The sequence below is a fragment of the Gallus gallus genome, chromosome 4, assembly GCF_016699485.2.
Source record: "Gallus gallus isolate bGalGal1 chromosome 4, bGalGal1.mat.broiler.GRCg7b, whole genome shotgun sequence".
NCBI classification, from domain to species: domain Eukaryota; kingdom Metazoa; phylum Chordata; class Aves; order Galliformes; family Phasianidae; genus Gallus; species Gallus gallus.
The window spans coordinates 65,743,658-65,770,388 of NC_052535.1; the positions used below are offsets into that span (position 1 = coordinate 65,743,658).

The window sequence follows — 26,731 nt, forward strand, 5'->3', positions numbered from 1 at the left end:
AGATCCATTAAACTCTGAAACAGTACAACATATGATATGTTTAATAAAATTGAGTAAATTATTGCCAAAGCAAGATCCCATTTTTGCTTTCATGCATAAAAAACAGATACTTGGCTCAAGAGGATTCCAGTTTATCAAAATATATGCAACTTCTCTCTCACAGCAATGACAAATCAAAGAGTCGCCAACTACTACACAGATGTTCACAGTGTTATACAGCACAGGAACTCCTCATCCTTAAGCAGTGTATTCTTTTCGGCTGCCAGTTCAGTTTCAAACAACAAACCTTTCTTGTTGCTCCCCGTGATACATTATTTTCTTGTTCTAATTTGTTTGCTTAAAATATTTAGGGGTGCTCATATGAAAGTGATGAATACTCTCATCATAATTATGTCCATCTTTATAAGATCCAAACCTAGGAAAAATATTCCACAAGGCAAAAACAAAATTTAATTCATTCAATTAAATCATACACTTCTATAGTATAGTTAATATTTCTTCTTAATGTTCTACACAGTTGATTTCAGAAACAGGCCTCTATCCAACTTACATATAAGTCATTACCTAAGTCAGCTACCTACTTAGAGGCCTTTGAAGATGGAGACATTTAATTACACTGACTGGATTAATGCCATGGGCACTCTATACATGGAACTCCAACTGACCATGGTGAGAGATACTTTCATCCAGTAAAATCCCATGCTCTTTAAGTTTTTTCCACTGACTTCATTTGGGATATTATTTCACCCTTCACTGCATACAAATACTGAGCTCTATTGTTAATATTGCAGATCTTTCTAAAATTATGTCGAAACCTTTCCATGTTCTGCTTAAGCCTCAAGATTTTGATTATTGCCTACGAGGTAGATGGATTTGCAAAAGTAAAATATAGTACTTATACAAAATACCAGTGCTAAATAACAGAGATAGTGGCATAAAGTCTCAGCTAAAATCAATTTGAAAAGTCTGAAACTGTAATTCTAACTTTGGGCAAGTTTCATCTAGGCAAGTCTCTGCTTAGACAGGAAGCCAGTGATTGAGAGGTAAACAAAAAAGAAACTTTAACTGTAGGTGTATGTAAAATACATATCTCCATTTGTATTCTGTACTGTCTGTACTGTAAATTAGAAATAAGTTAACTTAGTAAGTTTGGCATTGCAGGAAATTGTTCCTCTGTGGAAAGACGTTTCTCAAACCTCATGATTCTCCACAGATACTCAATGTAAAATAAACACCATTCTCCATATTTCTCTTGGCCATGCAGTGCCAGAGGAAAAAAAACAAAACAGCAATCAAGAAATAATTTCTCATGTTAAAGTCTTGTCCTTTTTTTCTCCTGACATACGTAACAAACTGCATCAGATATCCTCCTCGACATTTGCTCAAGTTACATAATGTATTTTAAAATACTTATACAAAGAGCATTTAACACAGATATTCTATTTTGTGTTCTATATAATTGTGTATTAAGATCCTGATCCTCAGAGTGCTGAGAAACACGAGAGATTTGCCATCTATAAAATGAATTACCACATCACTTGGCAAACATCCCTATCAAATAATCTCAGAGGTTAATCATCTGGGTGAAATAACCATTACCTTCAATTTATGGTGCAACACGGCAGACTGATATTCCCAAGGCATATGCCAAGTCAGTGAAAAAAAATGGAATCAGAATTCAGAATTTATTGCCTCCCTACCTTCTGTTTGATTTGGTACTGACCACCTTACGAACTAGCTTGTTCCTAGACATCGTGCATATCACAATTAATTTTTTATGAGATATACTGACCTGGGATTGAAATGGACATCCTCAGGAACTTGGCTGGGATCAGTGACAATTCTGTCATTGTCAACATAGTTATCTAAGTCATCTGGGATTCTAAATTTGGCCATTTGGACTTCTGAGTCACTTAAACCAGCGTGAGATATGCGGGCATAGCCCAACCTATCAGATACAAGAAGAGTTAGCTTGAAGAAGTAATTCAAGGCAGCTTCATCACACTCTTAATTTATGTCTCTTCTTTTTTCTCCCAGGAGTTATTATTTAACCTACCAATAAAATTTTTCGTATCTCTGTCACCTTCCAAAATCTTGTAGAGCAACGTGAACTTGAGCATCATCACTCAATGTCATAAGCAGAAAAACTGAGAAGTGAACTTCTGCTTGACAACAAAAATAAACCTCAGATCTAGAAACTTAATTTAGGTTTCAAGTTTTAGAATATGCATACTGGTATAAGCTCACCAATGTCACTGAAGAGATTCTGAAATTCAAGAAAGGAACTCAAGTATCAGTGGCAAAAGTAACCAGAAAAATGAGATTGCAAATGGTGGGGTATTTTTACTTAGCACAGTTACTTACAACAGGTACCTAAGTTTATTAGGTATGCTCTTCTTACCACTGCAGAATTTGCAGTTATTTTGGAATAAACTGAAATTCATTCTGGTATAAACATTAGCAAGAGGATGATTTAGGAGCAATTTGCTATTACTAAATATAGAGTGCATACAACCCAGGCAAAGTACTTCAATATGGGCTTTACACAGTTAAAATTTCCACTAAATCCAGCATACAGCTTGGTTGGATTAGATCAGCATTTTATTTGAACGTACCCTACAATCATAGTTCATAATTTGTATCTTCTGTGTCGCATACAAGTTATGGCTTAGCCTTCACATTTTAGAATGAAGATGCAAAGCCAGAGCTTGGATCCTGGAAATAAGTATTCTTACATTAACAAAATAGAGTAGATCTGATGGTTTTTGACACAGAAGGATGAAACTCCTAACATTGCCTTTGCTAATTACATTTAGAAATATACCAATTCTTCTCAGGTTTGATGTTTCAGATTACTTCATTACAAACTTAACTGCTCATATACATCTGTTACAGGATGTAAGAATCTCACACAATTAACTACAGAAAAGTATAAGATTTATTGTCATAAGTTGAATTTAACATACCCCTTCTTTAACATACCTTATTACTCCACGATACATAATATAGCTACACCACCTGTCACGATCTGTACTGTCAATATCCTATGACCAAGAGAAAAAAAAATGAAACAATTAAGCTTTCCTTACGGCTAGGATTCAAACCAGTAACAGAACCATTGTAATCAGTGTATAAACCTGCTGAAGAAAAATATTTGACCTAAAACATGACAGCAAGGTAGAAAGGGAAAAAACCCACAGCGTCTGACAAATCAGACTTTTTGACAAACAAAATTCAAAACTCAAATTTAAAACAAAATAATCATATAATCTAACATTGGAAGGGGCCTATGGAGCTCACCCACTCCCAGCCCTATGCACAAAGTAACTGTGAGTAGAGTGCTCGGTGATTAGGCAGCCACGTTTTTAATATCTACAGGGATGGAGGTTTCACAAACACTCTGGGCCCCTCTTCTCAGTCTTGAAAACCCTCAGTGCAACTAACTACTGGCATTTCCCTTGCAGCAACTAATGCACATTGCCTCTTGTTTTCACTCCATCTTCTCCATACATTTCATTAGGTAGCTGAAGACTCTGAAAACATGCATCTCTCTTTGCATGTCTATTTCTAAGTTACCCATTTACAATATTGAATTTTATGTTTCAAATATATATTGTCTCTAACTGTTAAAGGAAGCACTGATTTTACATTACCTGGACATTTCCATTTTCTATTAATTCAGTATAATCTCTGGATCCAGGAGCTGAAGTGACGTATCCTAGAAATACAACTTGCTTAGAGCTTGTCTTCAACAACTTTGAAACAGCTATAGCCTGAAGTTTTCTGTCCAAGTCCTCTCTGAAAGAAGTAGGAAGTAATTTAATATACATTTATTTCAGCTCAGATTCTTGCTGCTATATCATAGTAAAACAAAAATGAGGCTGACACCTTTTTTATTCCTCAGCACGCTGATACAAAATGGCCACTATGTTGAATAAAAGGTAGTGGTAGATGTCATCGGGGTTCTCTTCCCGATCATTATATGAGCAACAAATTTCTAAAGCAGAAGTTTTGGTTTTAATACCTATCTCATTACTAGGCAAAGCGAGTGTAATTGCTTCTGGTTATCTGAGGCTTTGTCTCTGCTTGCACTTGAAATTTAATTGCGCTACCACAGACTGTCTGGTGCATAATAGGGACTTCACATGCCAACAAAACCTTTTACTCTTATGATGGACAAATCATAGCAAAAAAGTAGTCTTAAAGTCTGGGTCACATGGTTTATGAAATGTAATTTAAGACCTATGTCATCCCATGAGCATTTACAACATTTGCCAAGTACTCTCCACCTTTTTAACAGATTTACGCAATGGTTCCAACATGACCAAAAGTAATACTATAAGTACAGCCTGGTAAAATATTGCCTTGGAAAGCAGCCCTTGTCCTTGTCATAATACCCAAGGCGCTTCTCTTTCACTGATTCTTCATATTAATCACTTTAAACAGTTGGTAGATTGGGCTACATACCATTGATTTTAGAATGTGATTTTGGAATCTGTAATCCCAAAATAAGATAGGGATTGAAACGCTGCTGTGCTTTCTGAACAGTAGTAATTCTGACTGGAGCAAATGCATTAGGGAGAAGGAGCAGACAGAGAGATGATAAAGACTATTTAAATAGAAGCCTGACCCAGATATATGAAAAATTGCCAGCTCACTCAACAGCTCCTTCTAGAAATACACCTCTCAAGAAGATGGGTTCTTTTAAAGGACACCATTATAGAAATAGTCTTTAAAAATCCCTAGTTGTCCAGTCTCTTCGTTTATGGCATCCTAATCAGCAACAATAGATAAAAAAAGGAATTGTGCCTGCCTTTAGTTATAAAATTCACTAATCTCAAAACACAATCTAATTTGTACTTGTTTCCCCACGTCTCTTCCCCTATTTTCCTCTTCATCTTTATCTCAGGTCTCTGCGGGGAAGGAATACAGAGCTATTTTCTTCTACTTTCACAGTTTCTCAGAGAGACAATCATCCATGTGAGACACAGAATGGAATTTCTTTTTAGGCTTCAGATTAGGAGCAGTTTCTGACATACATGCTTAGTAAAAGGGAAATCTGTAAACATGCTTGCAGCACAGCTTCTGCAGTGGGGAAAGGGAAGAAGCTCAATATCAGACAATGGGAGTTCTTACTGCTTTCTGAGCAGCTTCTTTATGACATATAGTCTGCATCCAATTCATAAATGTATGCTTCCAAAAATTAAAACAATATTAAAAAAATAACAGAAACAATCTTAGATATTGCCACAAGTAGAAAATACAACTGCATGGAGCATCACAAAAATACCCCTCACTAATATTCATCACATTCAATAACTCGGGCATCACTTTAAAGAACTGAAAGATACACCCTAGTCTTCTTCATTGCATATAAACACACGTAATTCTTTATTCCAGAATCCAAAGAGCAGGTTTCATATAGAAAGATATCAAATGGATTTTTTTGCTGCTTTGACAACTGTCCTTTCCTAAGAACTCTTATCTATTATTTTAATAAACATCTGTTGTCCATTAATGCTATCTGTCTGTAACTATCTGCACTCATTGTGGAATATAATGGATCTATTCCACATGCAGAAAGTCAGAAGGATGCTCTCCTGCACTGAGATGTAGCCCTATTACCCAGTTTGCAGAACAGCATTTCTGTCATATATCTACTGGCTTGGGTATTAGGCCTAGCCAACTTCTGCATGCAACACTTGTCCCTTAAAGAAAAATGCTTCAAAATTTTTAACTACTAACTACGTCTCAGTATTTAAAATATCACAGCGGAAGATTTTAAAGAGTATAAAAGAAGCCCCAGATTTCACTAACGACAATTAAGTTTAACTTTGCGGAATACACACAACAAGAAATAAATAGAATACACACTCTTCATTTCCGAAGTGAGCAACAACAAAATCAATCAGTCTCCCCGTGAAGTTGACAGTCATAGAGATGGCAGGTGCAATTTCTCCCTCTGGAGAAGGGAGAAGGTGATGGGTAGATTTTACAATTGGATATCTTGACAGTGCCATAATCCTACATGAAAAGATGGAAAGAGTTAAATTTTCTAGTTCACAAGCATCACTAATCTGAAGAAAGCAGATAAACGTGATCAGAAGTCTAATGGTCCCTAAACTCAAACTATCAGATCAGAATTTAAACCATTTCTAGTGAATATTTCTGAACTTTGATGTTTTTATCTAAAACATTACTGAAGTACGAGTCTAAAAACGTATTACTAAATTCATTCCCAATCTGAAATAAATTGGTAACAAAGTTGTATGAATAGTTCATAAATAATGCAGAAAGAAGAAGAAAAAATATATAGATAAGCCCAGACATCCTTATAGAAGGACTGTGAACGGAGAGGAAAGGAATGTTGCTTTGGTATCTCAGAGGAACACTTATTCAAGCCCAGACTGCCAACAGCCCAAGGACACACATCCATCTACAAGTGGTCTTCAGATAGGCGCATCTATAACATAGATAGATGAATTCTTATATTGAAGCCCTTCAAAATTTACATTTCCAGGCAAAACAAAAGAGTTTTGTAATACCAGTAACTTAAAAGCATTGTATTAAAAACAGAAGCAGGCGGGAATACATCTTTAAAGCAGGAGATTTCTCATTCTTTCAGCCTCTGTTTGGAAACAACCTTGAAGCCATTTTGCATCGGGTTTTTCAAAATAGGCAGTGAAATTTCAGAGTTACCTGTCTGTCCCATTTTTACATCATTTAAAGGTACAAGCTCCGAGAGAAAAAAAAGTTTCTCAATTCCCCACACATTCAAGAAAATTTAAATAACCATTGCAACAACACTAGGTGTTCCATCTGCCATACAGATCCGTAAGTCTCGTGGAAACAAAAACTAACAGAAAAGCACACATCATAAGACACTATTTTTCAGACTGCAAAGATGTTCAAAGACATCCAACTGGTCAAGCGTTAATATAAAAATAGACATAAATAGACTACTATCACGTTTTTAAGTCTGAAATCTGAAGTTCTTAGAGTCAATAGGAAAGGCCGATCTGATTAATTATTTGGAATGTCATACTTCCAAATCTGTACATTAAGGGGCAGGATGCCGTTCTCTGCATCACCAATACTGAAGTAGATGCCTGTGCCTGCAAGCAAGAGTGGGTTGCTGTTAACACAGAGACAACTTCATCTGCATTGCATTGTAATGCTAGTGACTCAGCACATGCTCTCGAAGTCAAGCTCCAGCAAGCGACTGTTGTGATAATTATTCCAATTATTGTCTGTGTTTTAGTGGAGTATTTCCACTTATTTACTTTCCCCTGCATGTAAAGATGACTCACCCCCAGGTGTGATCTCTCGTACTTGGACCAAAATCTGTGTAAAATCCTAGTCTTTCTCCTAGCCACATTGTTGGATCATTGTTCCCAATGAATGGTTTAGAGGCATCGCTTTCCAGAACAGTGATAAAATCTGCACCTAAAATGGGAAAGAGAGAATTAGTAACTGTGATCTGTAAGCATGATTTATATGATTACAGAACATAGTTATTTTACTTCTGATTATACACGGATGGACACAAGTCCTTCAGGAGTCAATCAGGGCCAGTCCTACACTGGTAACAAACTGATGCCCAAACTTTTGGTCACCACAGGCCACAAAGCCTCTGATGGAAACATACTCACGCCTGGATGCCACAGCTCCTCCCTGCCACATAGGCAGACACACATTAGACTGTGCTGCACATCTGGCCTGCACGTACATAATGTGATCCATTTCAAAAGCATACGGCATTCATTGTGTACACAGATTAACAGCACAGCATCAAGTCTACTGCTTTCAACTTAACCAATATGTGCTTGCTACACAGTACATCTGCACTTACCTCATCTACCAAATCCAATTCCTCTCCAAAAGGTCTTATGCAAGAGGAAGGAGGCTGCTGCTGCCCAAAGAATTCATTAGCCTACAGCAATCTGCATCTGCCAACAAGCATAGTGACAGAAGGGTTCCCAGCCCCATTTCCCACAGAAACCTCCCCTTTCCAGGGCACCACAGGCCTGGTGTTTGCATGTTGAGGAATAATTTTGTCACATAACAGGTCCTCCTGCAATTTTGGCTACAACAAGCAGGAAGAGCTACCCGGTTCCTAAGGGAAGTAGCAGCTAGGAAAGGCCTGCCCATGCTCAAAAGGTTATTTATTATTTCATTTACGCAAAGGCTTTTTCTATAGATAAGTAACTTTTCAGCAGTATAAGAGAAAAAATGATATTGATGATCACAAACAGTGTTTCCTCCAATCAAAAACCCCCTTAATATCTAAGGAAAAATGACTACCTCTGCCAATGGACTTTTTACTGAAGTGATTGTACTGGAACAGCTCCCAAATTCCAGAGAAAGACAATAGATCTTGTGTTAAAGCAAGAAGAGACTTAGTTAGTTAGCAGACGTTCCTGCTTCTCTCTCTTGCTTCATATGAAGCCTCTCAAATACAAATGAAGCAGGGAAAAAAGTTACCTGTCTGATTAAGTAAAGTAGCAGATCCTTCCAAATTGGACCACCCTTCATTGTCATATGCAAATCTAAACGGCCAGATCATAGCAGAGAAATCTCTTTTTGGAACCTCAAAAATAAGACAGAGAAAAAGTCACGTTCAATTTGACTCCTACATACCATACCTTTGCATTCAACAACATCAGATACACGGTGCTCTAAAAGACATCCAGTGAAGATAATTTAACCATTGTGTATTCCTAATAAAGCTGACAGAATTACAGATGTCTTTAGGTATTTTTAGAAGAATCTGCAGTATTACCTGGAGGCAAAAAGTCACTGTAGTTCAAATGAATTTGCAACAGTAATAGTAAATACATGAACATGAAAAAGACAAAGAATATTTTTATCTAAGAGTAACTACCTATTTCTTGTACTACACTTCTCATCAAGTTCTAAAAACAAAACCAACTTTATATGCACACGCATACTTTCTGCTCAGTTCTCATATTTTCTGCATCTTTTCCTGCATTTGCCATCAGTGTTCTCTCTAGGATAAAATTCACCAACCAGGGAAACATGTTAAGAACAAGTTTCAAATGGCCACGTCAGGATGTTATCAAAAGAAAACAAGTTTAAGCCATAATTGCAACCACTTGCATCAGCAGTTTAAATTTCTAAGAGTAACCAATCAAGTCACAGATTTTTATATATGTGTTGATATAAAGACTTGAGTATTAACAAAAGAAACGGAGTTAGAGGCACATTTCACCGTATATTTGAAAATTACCATTTTCAGATACACGCTACTCACCCCTCGGCCCAACTTCTTCTCATAAGTTCTATAACGTAGACCCAATCCTAGCAAGCCAACACCAACAAACAGCCACAACACTCGAAACAGAGAAACACAGAAAAGCTGTTTTTAAAGCAGGAAATAATGCTACTGCAGTTAAACAGAACTGGATATACTGCCATTCCCCACACACACAGTGGTGAATTAACGTATTTATATTTCCACATTTGCCAGGGATAACACCATTTCAAAGTTGTGTATTTAAGAATATCTGTATGCGTATGGATACACTTTCTTCCTCCCTCCAAAATAGCAGGCAGAGCAGATACATACACCAACACTCCTTCAGAGTTCGCATAGCCTCCCAAATAACCACAATGGACACTTACAAGCTGTCAGGGTTTGGCACATGGTAATTTGATGATCAAATCCCTCTGTGGTTATTTCACTTACACAGTGGCATTCACAATCTACACTGAATTCAGTAACCAGTTGTAAGTCCTTCCTCATCATGCCCAGACTTGTATTATCTCTCAACTGACCCTGTAAGCATCTTTGCATCTTGCAGAGTATGAAGTTGCTTAACATTTATTAATGTCAGGAGTACATTCTTTCTTCTGACATCATCTTCCACAATAAAATTTGTGTAAATCTTACATAAAGTCCTTCCAGAAAACTTGCATAAAAATAATTACGTGTAATTAGATACAGAGAGGCCTCCTTTCTCATCTACCAAAATGAAACCACAAACGATGCCAAATCCTTGTTTACATTTTCTTTTGTCCCTTGTTTGGTTTTTTTTTGGTCATCATTTAATATATTCGAAGAGGTAGCATAGCCTCTTACACCACCACGATCATAGTGAATCAGCTCCTAGGTTAGTATATATCTTCATCAAAACTGGAGCTAGGGCAATACTGGCAATGCCAACTACAGGCCCGGCTCGAGAACTAACACCAAAAAACACTTCTGAAACATCTGAGCAAAACACTGCACTGCTTTATGCTTTGTCCTCAGATAGCTTCTTAGAGTCATGGAAGAGATGAAGTCAAATTATACTTACATAGCTTAATGTATTCTGTACTCTTTTTAAAAAATGGCTTTTGGTCGCTTTTCACTTCAAAGATGGAGTTCAGGTCTTTCTTGGATCCCGTTAGGAAGCCTAGCCCAATGCATAACATAATAAACCCTGTAAAAACAGGTTATTAGCTTTTTTGTAGAGCTCTAACTTATTAAGCAGCGCTCATAAATGCATCATTTGTAAACTTCCAGCTGCTGTGTGACATTCAACCTTACAAATCCAACAGCAAAGACAATTCGGTGGGAGCACAAACAGATAAATGCCATAGCAGATGCAGTAATGCAGGCAACATGAGATTAATTAAAGGAGAATATCCTACTTATCATTGTCAGAGCAGTCGCCTTACCTATGCCTGCAAGGTCTTACAGGCATACTGCAAAGCAGTAATGAGTTTAATTTACAGTGATGACACAAGCATTGCCCCCCCTTAAAATCAGCTTGTGACATTAAGCACGGCACTGATAAGCATTTCAAAATAATTATTTCAAAACAGTAGGACTGCAGTGAGAATTCAGAGCCAAAGGATTATTTGAAACTCCACTGAATACCTATTCCACACAAAAATAATGACACAAAAATCACAAAGCTCAAAACCATAACATTTGTTGTTTGCTATTTGTTCAAATGAGTTGCAGCTAAGCTTTAATACATGTGAATCAGAGGGGTGAACAAACAAATGGGACCTGAGAGACAGACAGCATGCTGCAAGCCTATTAAGCCTGCTGATGACTAAGAACAGACTTAAAGCTAACAAAAATACCTAGCCAAAGCCCCTCTCATACCATGAACTGTCTTCACTACAGTGAGCTCCAAAATACAGGTCATTTTTGGGTTTTTCAGGAGGAGATCAAGGGGGGCTGCTGGCACTGATGCAGCTCAGAACTGTTCTCATTCTTCCCTTGCAACCCACCAAGATCACAGCATCACCAGATAACATTTTGGTCCCCAGCATTAGACTGCAGTGGGTGCAAACTACAAGCTTCAGAGCCTGTTTCATTATTCACTATGGAAACACAGAGATATTTTAACTCAACTGGTACTGCTGGGTACCACTGTAGAATATTCTGTCAGTCAATGAAATATCTGTTTAAAGCCACGTTTTCCCTTCCTCTGTTCATGCACCAGCAGGGAGAACAACATAAAACAAAGATTTTTAATCCTTAGATCTGGAGCAAAGCAATTTCAACAGACCTCTCCACTTCTGTGTATCCCAACATCTACTTCCACAGCTCCCCAGGCACACTGTGCCAGCACACATAGGTAAAGGTTGATCTTTGTAGCACTGCAGTATTGTTGCAGGGTCAAAGAGGCTAATACAGGCTGGGTTCTGTACGCTCAATACTTCCAGGCTCCCACTGACAGCTACAACTCTCACATCAGCTCAGTGCTGTCAAAGCTTACCAGAATTAATCTGGACAAGAGCAATTAAGCTACATTCACATATTACAGAGTCTTAACATACTAGCTTGATGAAAAACTACACTGTTGATTTTAGGTGCCTGTTAAATCTGCAAATGAACTGCTTTGTCACCGAGATACAATTAACACGTTTCTACACAGGAACTCCAAGAGCAATTGCTCAACAGTTAGTTCAGAACCAGTATAAGCAGACTGCAGCAGGATGAGAAGTAGCATCTAACTGCTGCAATGTGTTTTCCTTTGGATAGGTAGTGCAGATTAAAATTACAAGCTCTTATCTCATACTCCTTAGGAGCTGAAGCATCCCATTATCTGCAAAGAAAACGTGGGAGCATAATGAACAGGGTAAGAGTTCAGCTGGTGGAAGCACACTTCTTCAATACCTTTGCGTCGTAGTTAATTAACTGCAGAATTCATGTTTTATTTCACAGTTATAGCTGAAGATAAAATAACTGTTGCTCATAATTTTCTTATAGGCCCTACGCGCTACATTAGGTGTAAAGGTTGGCAAACAAGGAAGGTGGGTATAGCGTAATGCAGAAGTGGGTACACACAAAACCCTTCTCAAAGGGAGCGTACTTCAAAGCCATTGAAGTTGATGGACAACCGGAGATTTGACCCCCTGGCATTACATTACATCACAGTGAAGCAGCACAGAAGTTTTGAATACAATGATCTTACTTTCATTGTCACTTTCGCCAGTGCTGTTCCCTACCCGAAACGCGGCAAGAGAAAGGCAGGATATTGGACAGGAGGAGGAAGCAAGAAAGAGCACTTGCGCCTGAAAGAAACCAGAATAAAAAAAAAAAGCAGTTTGCCAGAAAGCCAGGCTGTAAAAGGAAGCACAGCAATAAATACATAGCCTCATAATATTATTTCTATGCCTTTGACAAGCAATGGAATGGCATCAGAAAGCCAAAACCTGCATTCTCACATTGAATAAGCTCATGTAGTGCCATCAGCTGACAGGTGCTAAGTTCACAGGTTTCTTTTTGCCAGAGAGAAGGTTTGGACCATCTCTGTATTTCTATTCAATGATCCTGCCAGGTGAATCAATCACAGGAGTACTTCAAAGGAAGCGACAGAGAGGGATTTTATATAATAGCTTTTCTTTTCTCAAAGCATTACTCAAAAAAAGCATAATAGCTTCCCTACCACATGCTACAACTCCAAAAAATAAAACTAAATGAACTGAGGTAACAATTTCTAGAGGCCCCTTGGATTGCTTACAGAACAAAGCAAACTACAGTAAATACAATGATAGAATCATAGAATTACTCAGGTTGGAAAGGACCTCAAAGATCACCAAGTCCAACCGCAGCCTAACCATGGTACCCTAACCCTAACAACCCTCTGCTAAATCATATCTCTGAGCACCACATCCAAACGGCTCTTAAACACATCCAGGGACGGTGACTCAACCACCTCCCCAGTTATATTACGTATAACAAACCAAAATCTGGAGTGATTGCTGCAATATGTGAAGCACTATGTATGAACTAAGAAACTAGACTGGAGGAAAGCGGCTGAAGGGCATTTCTGAAATTGGAAACCACTGAAGCAACAAGTCAGGCATGGCATTCATTAATCCTTTTGAAAGACAACATGGGATAGCGTGTCACATTTTCATATGTGCCACACGCTTAGCCAGAGTTAATATTTAGCACTCCTTAAGTGTTACTAGTGAAATACACTATTGAAACGCATTAATACCTACTAAGAAAATTACTTCAGAGACAAAACTAGAAAGGGTTGGTTTCATTTCCACTTCCACACCTTAATCAAGGGGTCATTTTGCTAAACCCTTTATATTTGCTCACCTCAAATCTTCCTCATTGGCAAATGTCTGACAATTTCTTTTCTTCTCCCATCCCTCTTCTGTTTGTCCACATATTTCTGACACTGCAGGCTTATCAACATTCCTCCAAACACGCTGGTATGTCCACAATGCGTAAGGGACAATTATGTGGAAACGAAGCTCAGGTCCCAAAAGTGCAGGCTAGCCAGATGAGCAGGACGCTGCACTGTGGTCCTCAGAGCAGAGCTAAATAACGTGCTGAATTATGTTACGGTCCCATAAGGACTTAATAGCCTTCCTAAGCCACCAAGTTTCCAGCAAGCACATTGTTACCTGAGGTACCAAACTGCCATCAAAGCTAGCTAGCACACCGATGCAGTCACGCCCTGGATTGCAGTGCAACCATATTTTTGGGGTGACTGATTAACAGCTTTCTTTCTCGTGTACTCATTTATCAGACTTATTTTTCCACTTTTTCATTTTCTCTCAACTACATTCCATCCTCTGCCCACATTTTAAACTATGTCTGACAGTAAAGAAACAGATTTTTTTCCCCATGTTTCACTTTCACATAGGAACTCTTACCACAGAGCATTTGGAAAAGGCCTATACATTAGATATATTTTAAATATCCGGTTGGGGCTGAAGCAAGCTTATTAATATTTGTTCACAGTCATACGTGTACCTAAAAGAAGATGGGAGCTTTCTCTAGCGTAAACTCCTCCAGGTACAAATTTATAAGCTGTACACCATACACAGAAGAATAATTCAAGAACGTAGGTGAACATGGCTGTACTCATGGCTTTTCCAGGATGCAGACAACCAACAAAGCGTCCAGCCAGTTGGGGCCACACACACATAGTAAAGACAGCAAGAATATTGCCTGCAACAGCAGCACTCCAGGTGTGTAAGTAAAGGAGACCAGCTGAAGATGCTATACCTGTGAAGGGGCAGAAGAAAAACAAGTCAGTCACAGGCAGCTATGTTATCTGCCCTCTTCTTTAGAACATTCTTACTAGGAGGAAAAAAAAAAAAAAGCCTGGGAAATATAACTGTGCTTTGCAGTCATGAGAACTGTATCACTAGAAGGATGGTTATCGTCTCAGTTTTCTCAGTATCTCATTCTCTTACAGGTTGCTTATGGATCTGAAAGAGGGCAGCAAAAAGGCTGCAGAGAAACATCACCAAGCATCTACCCATGCTGATCCAGTATGGAAAAAAAAACACCTCTCTATGAGAAAATTACAGAACAGTTTTGATCTCCTCTATGGCCTTCTCCACGGCTTTTATGGCACAGCTATAATTTCTCTCTGAAAATGGATGTCCAGATCCAGCACTCAGACCCCTTTTCCCACCAGACCCACTGTATGCACACTGACTCACAAATGCATTGCTTCAGCAGAACTGCTTTTGTGTTCTTATTATTTTAGTGCTGGGAAATCTTGGCAACTAAAGAAGCAAGCTGTAACCTTGCCCCTAGGTGAACTGCCCATCACATTACGAGTAATTGCGCCTCCAGCAGAATCCAAGGGCTTGTGTCACCTCAGCCCCATCACCCTACCTGTAGCCTTGCACAATGCAGGTGGTGAGAACAGAGATGCCGCTCCATGGGAAGAGAACTTCAACAAGGGATTCTGAAGAGAACAATACTGCTCTGCAATTACCTGGAGATTTGGCCTGTAACCCTTAGTCAACTGGTCAGACACGCACATGCTACAGCCAGCGATAAAGAAGCTCTGATCAAAATTAACGTTTCTGATATGGGATGTAGGATCCAAGGGCATACCTAAAGGTAATAATAACAAATATTCTGCTCCAGACTTGCTCCTACCTATTAGAAACCAGGCAAAACTGGCAACAGAGGACCAACTCCAAAATGAAAGCATCAGTCCATGCGCCAGACCCAACAGAACTGTACCACTAATAAGAAAAAAAAGGAAAAAGAAATCATACATTACTTTATTTTAGAAACATCTGGCATTCAGAAATAAACTTTTAGACATAGAAGTAAGGATGGCCGTTAATATTTTATAATCCTTCTATTTTAAACAGTGCTTGACTTCAGTGTAAATTACCTTTGTTTCACACCCTGCTACGTTTTCTCCCCTTTACTGGATGTAGAAAAAAACATCCAGTTGAAAATAACAGCTGTTCAACACTGTATAAAACAAGCTGTGTTCAGCAGCACAAGCCTGTCACTGAAGCCATCCTGAACAGAAGTGTTCTGGTCACTTCAGAGAGGCTCCCCAGGGCAGCGTTCACAGCACCAAGCCTGACGGAGTTCAAGCAGCGTTTGAACAACGCTCTCAGACATAGGGTTTGGATCTTGGGTGTTCCCACATGGAGCCAGGAGCTGGGCTCAGTGATGCTTGTAGGTCCCCTCCCACTCAGGATACTGTATGATTCAATGAAATGACATTGGGACTCTGTAGCATCTAAAATTGCTAACAGCCTTGAGTAACTCTTCTAAGAGTTACTCAATTCTAAATTATTAACTAACTCACCTACAGCTACACATAATTGGCTACCAGAATAACTAATCCACTCTCTTTCTAGATTTTGGAACTCAGGTGAGCAGTTGACAGCATAAGACTAAATTCTTAACACCTAAAATTTCTGCAGAAGCATATCCTTTAGTATTGCACATAGATGCTTAATAGTAAAAGAGGGAAAAAACGTAAGCAGTCTCCAAGGTATACAATTTCCTATTAGCTTCTTGATGAAATCAACTGCTAGATCCATTTACTGTCTATTATAGGTGCATCTCATTCATAACCACTTCAACTTCAGTCCTAATTTTAAAGTAATTTTGCAGTCTGGCTGATCAGGTGTTATTGTTGTGGATGAAAAAAAAATCATTCTTGAACAGAGAAATTTAAGATTTACTTTTATAGATGCAATGCTTGGAAATATGAGAAAACAGATCAATACTACTTGGCCCCACTGCTTAAGCTCTCTGTACGAAGTATCTTGTACCCAGTCTATTCTACACAAACATTTATACCATCAGCCTCTTTCTAGTAACCAAGCTCCTTCCAGTGATGCACTAAGTAATGTAATGTCTGTTCCCTTCCTTTTGGCTGAAATAAGTGAAGTTGAACAAATGTTTCAGTTTTTACCACGACACAGGTTTTTGATCACGGTTTTGTTCAAGTAATTAAAAACCAACCAACCACAGGCACTTACCCATACGGATTAGGATCTGGACCCGTATGTGGATGTCCACTTACTGCCCATCTAGAAATTAGCGAGACCTCCCCAAATATCCAAACGGTGAGGAACATGAGGCTGCCAAAAGCCATTCCTGACAAAAGCCAATTAGGCTGCGAGACAGCCTTCCTGACTGTATTACCAGTGGCGTTTGCTCCTTGTTTCCTCTCGTCTTCAACTAGAATAAGAATAGGAATATAACTGAGCAAAGTGTCAAACAGGAACAAAAAGGGTTATTAAGAAACAGCCAACATTACGAAATTACCAGAACAAATCAAACAACCACAAAAGCTACTTATCTGATCGTTCATGAAAACTGATAAGACAAAGAAATCTCCAGTAGAATTCCTAGGTCTAACAGGAAAAGCTATCGGTCTTAAACATACTGAAACAACAACTGCCCACATGATTATTTTTCATCTAATTGGAATGTAAAACATTAAAGTGGCTTTGAAAATCAGCAGAAAAGTTATTGGAATTTGTTCAGAGGATTCTGTTCTCTGAAACGCTAAACTCTGATAAGAACACAACCCGACACTTCCAAAGAAGCCTGAAAAACCCCCTTCTTCTCTTCTCCTTTTTCTTCATTCATTTAAGGAGAGAGGAGTGCCTTCAATTGCACTGACGTATCGCTTTGTCAAGTAGGAAGAAAAGAGACTCCCTTCCTCATTTCCTGCAGTAGACTGCCTTTCTAAATTATTATGAAAATCGAGGCTTAGCTTAAGTCAGAAAACACAGCACAAACACACGACGCCAACTTATACCAACTTACACATAGACGAGGTTTTATCTTTCAATTAATTCATTCAGGTTATACTGAGAACTTCTGAGGGTTTAACATGAGCTGCCCTCACTAACCAAGCCAGCCTCACTGTCCTCCTTAGTGGTACTCCCCCCACACCTTTAAAGCACGATTGCCATTTGCCAGCACCGACTGCCGTGCACTCCACCCAGATGCTCCAACAACTTGGATGAATTTTGACCAGGATAATTTGCCCATTTTTCCAACTCTTTTCGTCTACTTTGCCACATCAGCTGTTCCTTAGCTTTATCTCATGATGGAAACAACTGAAGCAGCAGATTGAATTAGGAAAATAACAGTAACGCCACAGACATTTTCTGCTGGGGAAAGGACAATCCATTCTGGTTTTGGTGGGCCATGTTATTTCTTTGTTTTACTGCTGCATTATTGATACTACAATTAGTTGGCATTTCCAACTTGACTCCAAAAAGTAGTCATACATAGACAGGTATACTTCAGGACACCTTCATAACTGCTTTCTTTGCTATTACGTGTTTACCTGAATAAATTCTCTCCGCTGCTGCTACTAAACCAATTATCAGCACGACAGTATTGGCAGCTTGTGAGCTCCACACTGGGTTCAGTGATGTATACCAGATTCGAAGAACAAGGAGCATCATCTTGCCTAGAATGAAGCCCCATATCCTGATGAACCTGCAAGAATCAGTTTTAGATCATTGACACGTATGAAAGGGGGGGAAAAAACAATCTTGTTTTCTGAGGGAGAAAACAAAACCATAAATACACGTTTTAAGATAGAGAGATGTCTTTTATAATTCCATCAGTATAAAAAAAATACCTTTGTAAACTGTTTCCTGACCACAATGTTACTGTTTGAACCAGCAATGAGGACGAAACACCAGCAGCCAAGATGAACAGTCTAATGGAAGCATTTGGAGCCTGGTATGACGCTAAGCTCCCTACAAACAAACACACACACGCGCGCAGAGGTTGCTTTAGTGGGCAACAGGGAACTGGTAATGAGGATTTCCTGAGCATTAGTTCAACCTTATCTGTAATTCGAATGGCTATGCCATTCATCTGCAAACACAAGGCTATGTATTTTTAAACAAGCTGAAAAGGGTTGGACAGGGACTGGGGATATATGGTATGGCCTCAGTTAGCATTTCCAGGAAAAAAAAAGAAAAAACACAAAGACATTATCCAAGATTGCAATGATTGCCTTAATGTGAATACTTACGGTCATTGGTTCATTAATAAAATATCAATAAAGTATCTAAGCATACAGACATTCCAGGACTGTGCACTTGCATGAATCAAAATCGTAACAGTGGAGGTCCATCTTGTTTTAAAAAGAAAAAGCAGTCACCATGCATTGCACGAGGATTAGAAGGCACTTGGTCTTACTGGGTGCAAATAAGAACTGCTTTGGCCCAGCATCTTCCTCCAGAGTCACCAGCAGCAGCCGGTTCCATCTTTTTACTGAAAAGAGTAACTCCCCCACTTACTGAAAGAGACACTGCACACATCTTCCATTTCTCAAGGCACGGAAACCTCACTTTTATTAGCAGTTTTAAATAGCAGGTTTACTGTTCGAGTGACTATGGGTCGGTCACACACTTTCATGTAACTTCAGTCTGCGTGGTAAATTGTGACCCAGGAGTAGTGACCAACAGAGGGAGAAGAAACACTGCTTGCTGGCAGCCCTTTGCCAAGTTCGTATGAGTCAAAGCTGAAGAGAGATGAAGCAAGGAAGGGTAGAAATGGAGCTGCTGATCCTGGTGCTGCACGCTAGGAATCCTCCAGCTGCCTATTTGCTCACTTTACTTACAGCAAAAGACACAAAGCTAAGAGCAAAGATGGCAAAACGAAATCACTGAGTGCAATGAATGACATTTGTGCACAGACTTCAGCACAGGTTGCACATACAGTGCACACAGATTTCTTGCTGCACCGTGCTGAATTCTGCAACTCTTCAAATCCTCTTCAAATCTTTCATCATTTGTGCTAGCCAGGTTAGAGCTGGCGTGGGTTTGCCTGTTTACATTAGACACACCTTTGGCTGCTGAGCAAATATCCCTGAAATGTAAATAGCTAACCAAACACGTAAATCTACTGCATGTGTTTTCTGAAGAATAAGGCTCAAAAGGACACTACCAGAAGGGTTGTTTGTTGTTTTTTTAAGAGAACACAAAGTAGTGTGAAAGGATATGGAAATCAAAACAAAAGCTTCAGAGATAATAATAATAAATAATAATAAATAAAGCTTCCTGGAAGGATAAAAAAAAAGCAGGTGAACAATAATGAAGGAGAAGGGAAGGTCTTCTTTATTAAAAGCAAATTAAAAAAAAGAAAGAATGGTTCTAAATATTCTGGGTTTAGCGAAGCATGAAGAACTTCCCAATTTTTTTACTGTGAGATTAAAGGCTGGCTATTTCCAGTGGAATAGGTTGCAGAGTGCATGGGGTCTCTCTGAGATGGTAAAAAAGATCCAAAGAGAAAGAAGCAAGAAGCACCCAGCCATGAAGATGGAAAGAAGGCAAAGTGGGTGAGTTGAGAGACAGGAGAGAAAGAAGCACAGAACGGTACGACAGAAATTATTTAAAATACAAGTGATGAAAACCAAGTAAGAAAATTGATGCAGATATTCCTAAAGCCCAGCGCTGCCTGTGCAAGTGTATATTGCCAAATACTGGCAACTTAAAGGGGTCTGAGAACCTGCAGTTGGGAGGCAAGAGTGAGAATCACCACCTGATGCTAAACTCTTTGCTAGGAACAAAGAAGGTGAGGAATGTCCTTTCACATCTTCCCCAAATGCTGATGTTCACTGTAGAGCACTGAAAGGTGAATACGGTACATCAGAACTGGAAGAGAACATAAGGGTACAGTAGCCAAGGGGGTACAACATTAGGAGTGTTTGAGAGGTGGAAATAGCAGGAGGACACAATCACTGCAGGCTTCAGTTAACCAGGAATGAAGGGGAGGCCTCACCTGTGTAAAGCAATGCTCAGGGTACCCTGGCTGAGGATGCTTACAGCATCAGCCTCCTCATGCGCTGGGGTCCTTCTATGAGTACCTTTCATTAACACATCCTTTCCCCAGCTTATTACTGAAGGTGCTATTCTTTGTTCATAGTTAACACCTTCAGGAGATTGTGGTGAGTAAACAGGTATAAACCAACAGACTTCACACAGCACAACAAGCCCACCGCTGCCCTTTCTACTTAGCAGAACAAGAATTACACACACTGAAGCAATTCCCACCTCTTCTGGCAAAGTGAACTGGTAAATGCAACAAGATGATCCAAATGACTGATCTCGAATAAACACAGCAAACGGTGAATTACTGCGATATCGGGAGGAACGCAGAGTGCAATTTGAAATGCTTGCTCACTTCTAGTCTTTAAAAACAAACCTTGTAGAAAGCAATGCACCGAGGAGTGCTGCAGAAAGGTAAAGTGCGACGCTCCACTCGCTGAAAAGCTTATTAAAAAGAAGTATTAGAATGGATGGGACAGAGGGAGCAGAAAGATATAAGAACTCCACTTCATTTGAAGTCATGACACCAATAGGCTGTGTTCAGATTAGTGGTAAGAAATGAGGATTCTTATGAAAAAAAGGCAATGCAAACAGAGTAAATAAGATCGTCCTCTTTTGTTCTCTTCCAATAAGAGAGGGAAATGATAAGGAAGGTGATTCTCTGGTTATCATCCTAAACTGATAAACAAGGAGCCAGGAACTGCAAGCAAGAGACAGGAAACCACCTATCAGCAGCACTCTCCCTCTATGCAGGATGGATACCCTCATCTCCCCTGACTTCATACAGGTGCTGCAAACTCATCAGTAATAACGTGCCTCCCAGCAAGCTCGCAGACAATCAACAAGAACAAAGACTTGCACTGGTTTGCTGAATGACAGGGAACCCGGCACGGCTTGGGTTAGGGTGGAACATGTGGGATGGGTACTGAGAAATTCCGTTCTGAGTTTATGGTCAAACCCTTTTCTTGTGCAACTGACAGAACGCATGAGTCATTTCTCACCCAGGGTGAGCCCACAACCCCAGCAATACAGTGCATGCATACAGATACACTTAATGAAGGAAAAAAGTCACATATTCCAGAATTTCAAAAGTAGATCTATTAAAAAGAACGCTTAATTTGTGGCAGATTATGTTAATAATACCCCCAGATCTATCTGTTGTTAGAGACAAAGAAATGCTATACAAAAGAAAGCACTTGCTTTACTGATCTCTGTGCAACACTGAAAACTTTTTTCTTATTGGGCATTTGTACTAACTTAAAAGCTTATAAAAATAAAGGGTGAAATGAGATTGCCTTTAATTAAGCAGTACTCGTCTAAAAACAACCACAATGGATGCAAAGAATATTCCTCTGAACGTACCCAAGAGCTCAAGAGAAAAGTAACACATGACTGGATCGATGGGCCAAGGCAAACTGTATGAGTTTCAATAGGGCCAAGTGTTGGGTCCTGCATTTTGGTCACAACAACCCCAGGCAACCCTACAGGCCTGGGGAGGAGTGGCTGGAAAGCTGCCTGATGGAAAGGGACCTTGGTGTACTGATGGACAGTTGGCTCAATATGAGCCAGCAGTGTGCCCAGGTGGCCAAGAAGGCCAATGGCATCCTGGCTTGTATCACGAATGGTGTGGTGAGCAGGACTAGGGAAGTCTTCCTGCCCCTGTACTCGGCATTGGTGAGGCCTCACCTTGACTACTGTGTTCAGTTTTGGGCACCTCAGTACAGAAAGGACATGGAGATGCTGGAGCAGGTCCGAAGAAGGGCAACAAGGCTTGTAAAGGGCTTGGAGAATATGCCCTACAAGGAGAGGCTGAAGGAACTGGGGCTGTTTAGTTTGGGGAAAAGGAGGCTGAGGGGAGACCTTATTGCTCTCTTCCAATATCTGAAAGGTGCTTACAGCGAGAGCAGGATTGGTCTCTTCTCACTGCTGACAGGTGACAGGATGAGGGGAAACAGCCTCAAGTTGCACCAGGGTAAGTTTAGGTTGGATATTAGGAAAAGCTTCTTTACAGAAAGGGTTGTTAAGCACTGGAATAGGCTCCCCAAGGAGGTGGTTGAGTCACCATCCCTGGATGTGTTTAAAAACCATTTGGATGTGGTGCTCAGGGACATGATTGGGCGGAGGGCTGTTAGAGTTGGGGGAGTATGGTTAGGTTGTAGTTGGACGTGATGATCTTTAAGGTCTTTTCCAACCTGAGCCATTCTATGATCCTATGATTCTTACTCCTGCGTCATTCCACAATCCTCGGAGCCTTGAGGAAATTCGCAGTGTTTATTCTCATGCTTTGATAACAACATGGGGGATGTGTAACTCGCAGCAGTGCGTACTCACCAACCACAGTCAGTCTCAGAAGGGCAAGGATGTACTTATTGTTAGCCAGCCTCCAACAGGGAGCAACTATCAGGAATACTGGAGACAAGAAGGCAACTGCAAAAACTTCTAAACCAGTAAGTGCCAGTGTCTGCAGAGGGAAGTAATAAATCATTGGTGGCAGGGCGTGGTAGAGAGACCAAGAAATGTAGCCTGAAACAGAAAAAAAGGAAAGGAAAGAAATCCATATTACACATAGTATGGGTTTCCTGGGGATTAACAAATACGCACCATTTTATACCTATGTGCAGAATACTAAATAAGTTGGAAAGCAATTCAGGTAACAGCAGGCTGTAGTTACCTTCAAAGAAAGCATTTCTTTACAGAAGCATTTGCCATTTCAAGTTAAACGAACGCATCTTCCCAGGAAAGAGGATGAAGAGAAAACAGCTCCTGTCCTCTGCGACGGCAGCAGCCGCTGCTTCGGCCACGAGCGAGGATCGCCCAGCCCAGGGAAGGTAAAGGGTGACGTTATGAGGGAACAAACACCCCAATAAGTAACCCTCTACGATCCGGGGCTCCTCAGTGGCGGGCCGGAGGCTGATCGGCGTTCTGACACATCCCACCCCGCGCACAGGCTGGGCGCCGACCCCCAACCTGAGGGCTCATTGGCTCCGCACGGCACCGCGCTGCGACTTTCCCTACGCTGTGTAGGAGGTGCGCCCGGCCCGCCGCCAGCCACAGGGGCAGAGCTCCGCCGACCGCTCAGCGCTGCCGCTCCGGGCGGGCTCCGCAACACCCGTGCAAACGGCGAGCCGCCGCACCGACCCGAGAGCCGCCAGCAGAAGTGCCGTGGCCGTACGGAGGGGCGCGCGCGGCAGAGGACGAGGAGGTCGGGCGGCCGCCGCCAGACTGCGTGCGGCACACGGACCTCGGGGCGACGGCTCCAGCGGCCCCGGTGCGATCGCCGCCCCTTCTCGCTTGAGGCACGGGACGGGCGCCGTCCTCCCCAGCTCCGACGAACCGTTAGCCGCCCCCCCCGCCGCCACCTACCGAGGAGGCTCTCCGAGAGAACGGCCCTCCACAGCGGATCCATCGCGCTGCCCGCCGGCTTCGCCCCTTTCGGCCGGGAGCCGAGAGCCGCGACGGCGCCCCGCCTCGCCCGGCACGCGGCTGTCTCCGAGCGGGAGCCGCAGCGCCACCCGGCGGAGCGCCCCGCCGCGCCCCGCCCCGAGCCGGGAGGCCGAGAGCCGCACCGCCGTCCGGTCGCAGCCCCGCAGGGATCACCGCCGCGGTTGCGGGAGCCGCTGCCTCGGGAGAAGCTGCTGCTCGCCGAGAACGGTTTCCCTTTCCCCCCCATGCCGCCTGAGGAGGAAAAGCACGGACCCTTAAGGCAGGACAGCCTTCTTCAAGACCCGTATCACTAAATGCATCCTTCATTTTCCTCATCCGAGTACGGTTCGCTTATAGTTGGTGTAGGATTATGCAAGAGGTGACAACACTTCATCCTGCCACGGCACGATGCGAATGGAACATGTAGGATGAGCTCCTTGGCCAGAGTAAAGCAGAACAGCTGCTTTTGTAGCCGCACAGCAAGAGGCTGTGCTCCCAGGCCAAGTCCAGGCAATAAATACCTGGAACAATTTTGCAATGCTCTCAGTAATTACTGTATCTTGCTTTGTGGTTTAGAGGTGGAGCTCCAATAAAATTAGGCACGCCTGGAATCACAAACCTGACGCACCTGTGTGACTTCCATTCAGGTGCCAGAGATGGAGCTGATAAATAAGGAAATAGGAATCCAGTAATGGCAAACCAGCGAAACCACGATAGCAAACTGCAGTGGGAGCTGCTTCTCACACAAAGAGCATCTTTCTGTATTAGTCTTCAATATACTCCGAACTTAAGGCAGCCGTAAAATCCTGAGTTAAACAGAACTCTCAGCTGGATAACTGCATTGGTACTGATGGAGACAGACCTCCCTGAAGCTATTGACTGTAAAAGTCAGTGCCTTATTTGGGTTCAAACTGCAATGGGAGTACGTGTGCTGGGGGACGTACCTTGCTCCAGAGTCACTCCACTACGCGCTCAGTACATCGTGCCTTGATTCACTTCAGTACGCATTACAAACATCAGCACAACCGAAGCCTGACTGCAGGCCACGAGCACCTGGAACTGCTGAGATCTGCTCACGTTGCGGGGCTTTACGGTAGAAGTACGCACGTAGCCGTGCAGCTTTACAGGCCGCAAATGACCACAGAACTGTGGTCGTTTCGCTGCTTTCTTCATGCTGAGAAGTGAAGTCCCAAATCTCAAACCTGCCATTCTTCCCTATTAAAAAAAAAACAGACCAAGCCAAGAGTAAAACAGAAATTAGTCTATCCAAGAGTCGGATAATCAGCCAGAACATAAAAATCCCTATTACACCTTTCTTTGGGCATAGTGGGGACGGAGTTTAATGTTTTACCCAGAAATATGTTGACAGTTTCCTGCTGTGACTTTTGATGTCTTTCCATTCACCCTTAGCTTCTATTGCCATTAGCATGAGAACAGTGCCCTACGGTGTAATTCTCATGTGGTTTTCCATGCTCTAAATGCTTTTACTATTGATATTTATTATTTTAAACCGCAGTTTCTTACATTACTCCAGGTTGGTTTTTTTTTTCCCCCCTCACAGACCCTTTTAAAAAGCATTTCACAGTCGTTGTGATTTCCTAACAGACAAACAAACCATCATTTATCACGCTGCACATTAGTTCCTTCTTCTTTCACGTGCTCTATGGATGCACGAAGCGTTTCTGTTTAAGACCCCTGTTGGGAAGGCTTTGACATTGGTGAATGTGGTCAACCTCAGGGTGCTGGCAACCCTGCAGCATCTTCTAAAAGGCTTTCCAGACAAGCAGCCACAGGCCCTACTCACCTTCTCCTGGGCTGTGAACTCCCAGCTCCTTGGCCTCCTTGTAGTTTGACAACAGCAAATTTAGTTGGTGGTGACTCAGATGCTTTGTTTTCTTTTTCCTGAAGCACAGGCATTTATTGCTTTCTGTCTACCAACTTCTCTCCATTATCACAGCTCTAAAGTACTTTCAGGTCAATCTTAAGGACAAAGTGAGTAACTTAATTACGGTAACCAACTTTTCCTTCGAAGTTAAAATTGTAAAGAAATCTAACCTGATTGGAATGCTATGATGTGATGGAAATTACAGCGATAATAGCGGGGTAGCAAAGTCTTTGGCTGCAGCAAATGAGGACAACTCCAAATGCAGCGGCCATGGATGCAGAAACAAAGGGGAAAAGCTGCTTACCCTTAGAAGGCCTCAGATCAGCAGGGATCTCCAACAAAATACCCTTGCCTCCACTGCCAGCCCTTAAATGAGGTCTGGGAAGGGGTGGATCCTGGCTGCACCCTTTCTGGTCACTCAGCTGCACCTGAGCTCCCCTGGGTTGGCCCTGCCCTCCCACCAGGTGCTCAGTCACTGCTTCAGGCCACAACTTAGCATTTCTACTGCACTGATTTTAAATAGGCACTGCTGCACAGGAGGGTGCAAAAATCCAGGTTAACACTATCCCCAGGAACACATATGCTCTACGAGGAAATTATTGTTCCATTGCCCTTTCACTTTGTGACCAGTTTAAGCTGATACAACTAGAACATAATTGGTTTTTAGGGATTCGTGCCACATGGGATTCGCTTGTATATTGTATTTTTCGTAACAGCATTTAGTGAGTGCCTATAAATCTTTCTTTCATGTGTGATTTCAGGGATACCACTTAGCTCACAGGAGGTGTAGGTGCACTTTCAAGAGCTGTTTTTGGACACGACCTTTGTGAAACCTGCACACAGAGAGGGCGTTTAGCA

General features: G+C 41.4%; 1 protein-coding gene across 4 annotated transcripts; it reads right to left on the reverse strand.

Moving 5' to 3' along the window:
• Positions 1-18: 18 nt before the first annotated feature.
• Positions 19-24,056, reverse strand: CWH43 (cell wall biogenesis 43 C-terminal homolog). Of its 4 annotated transcripts, none has more exons than XM_420716.8 (16): positions 23,929-24,056; positions 22,897-23,088; positions 18,366-18,486; positions 18,066-18,220; positions 16,741-16,942; positions 15,386-15,474; positions 14,240-14,494; positions 10,320-10,445; positions 9,275-9,354; positions 8,485-8,590; positions 7,311-7,446; positions 5,875-6,024; positions 3,654-3,798; positions 2,983-3,044; positions 1,793-1,948; positions 19-415 (listed from the first exon to the last, which is right to left on the reverse strand). In XM_420716.8, the coding sequence occupies exons 1-16, from the start codon at positions 23,969-23,971 to the stop codon at positions 325-327; spliced, it is 2,109 nt and encodes a 702-aa protein (XP_420716.4). In that variant the 5' UTR covers positions 23,972-24,056; the 3' UTR covers positions 19-324. The 4 variants fall into 4 exon arrangements, with proteins under 4 accessions (XP_420716.4, XP_004936096.2, XP_040556187.1 ...); XM_004936039.5 differs by having other exon boundaries at positions 23,237-24,056; XM_040700253.2 differs by lacking the exon at positions 14,240-14,494.
• Positions 24,057-26,731: the final 2,675 nt, after the last annotated feature.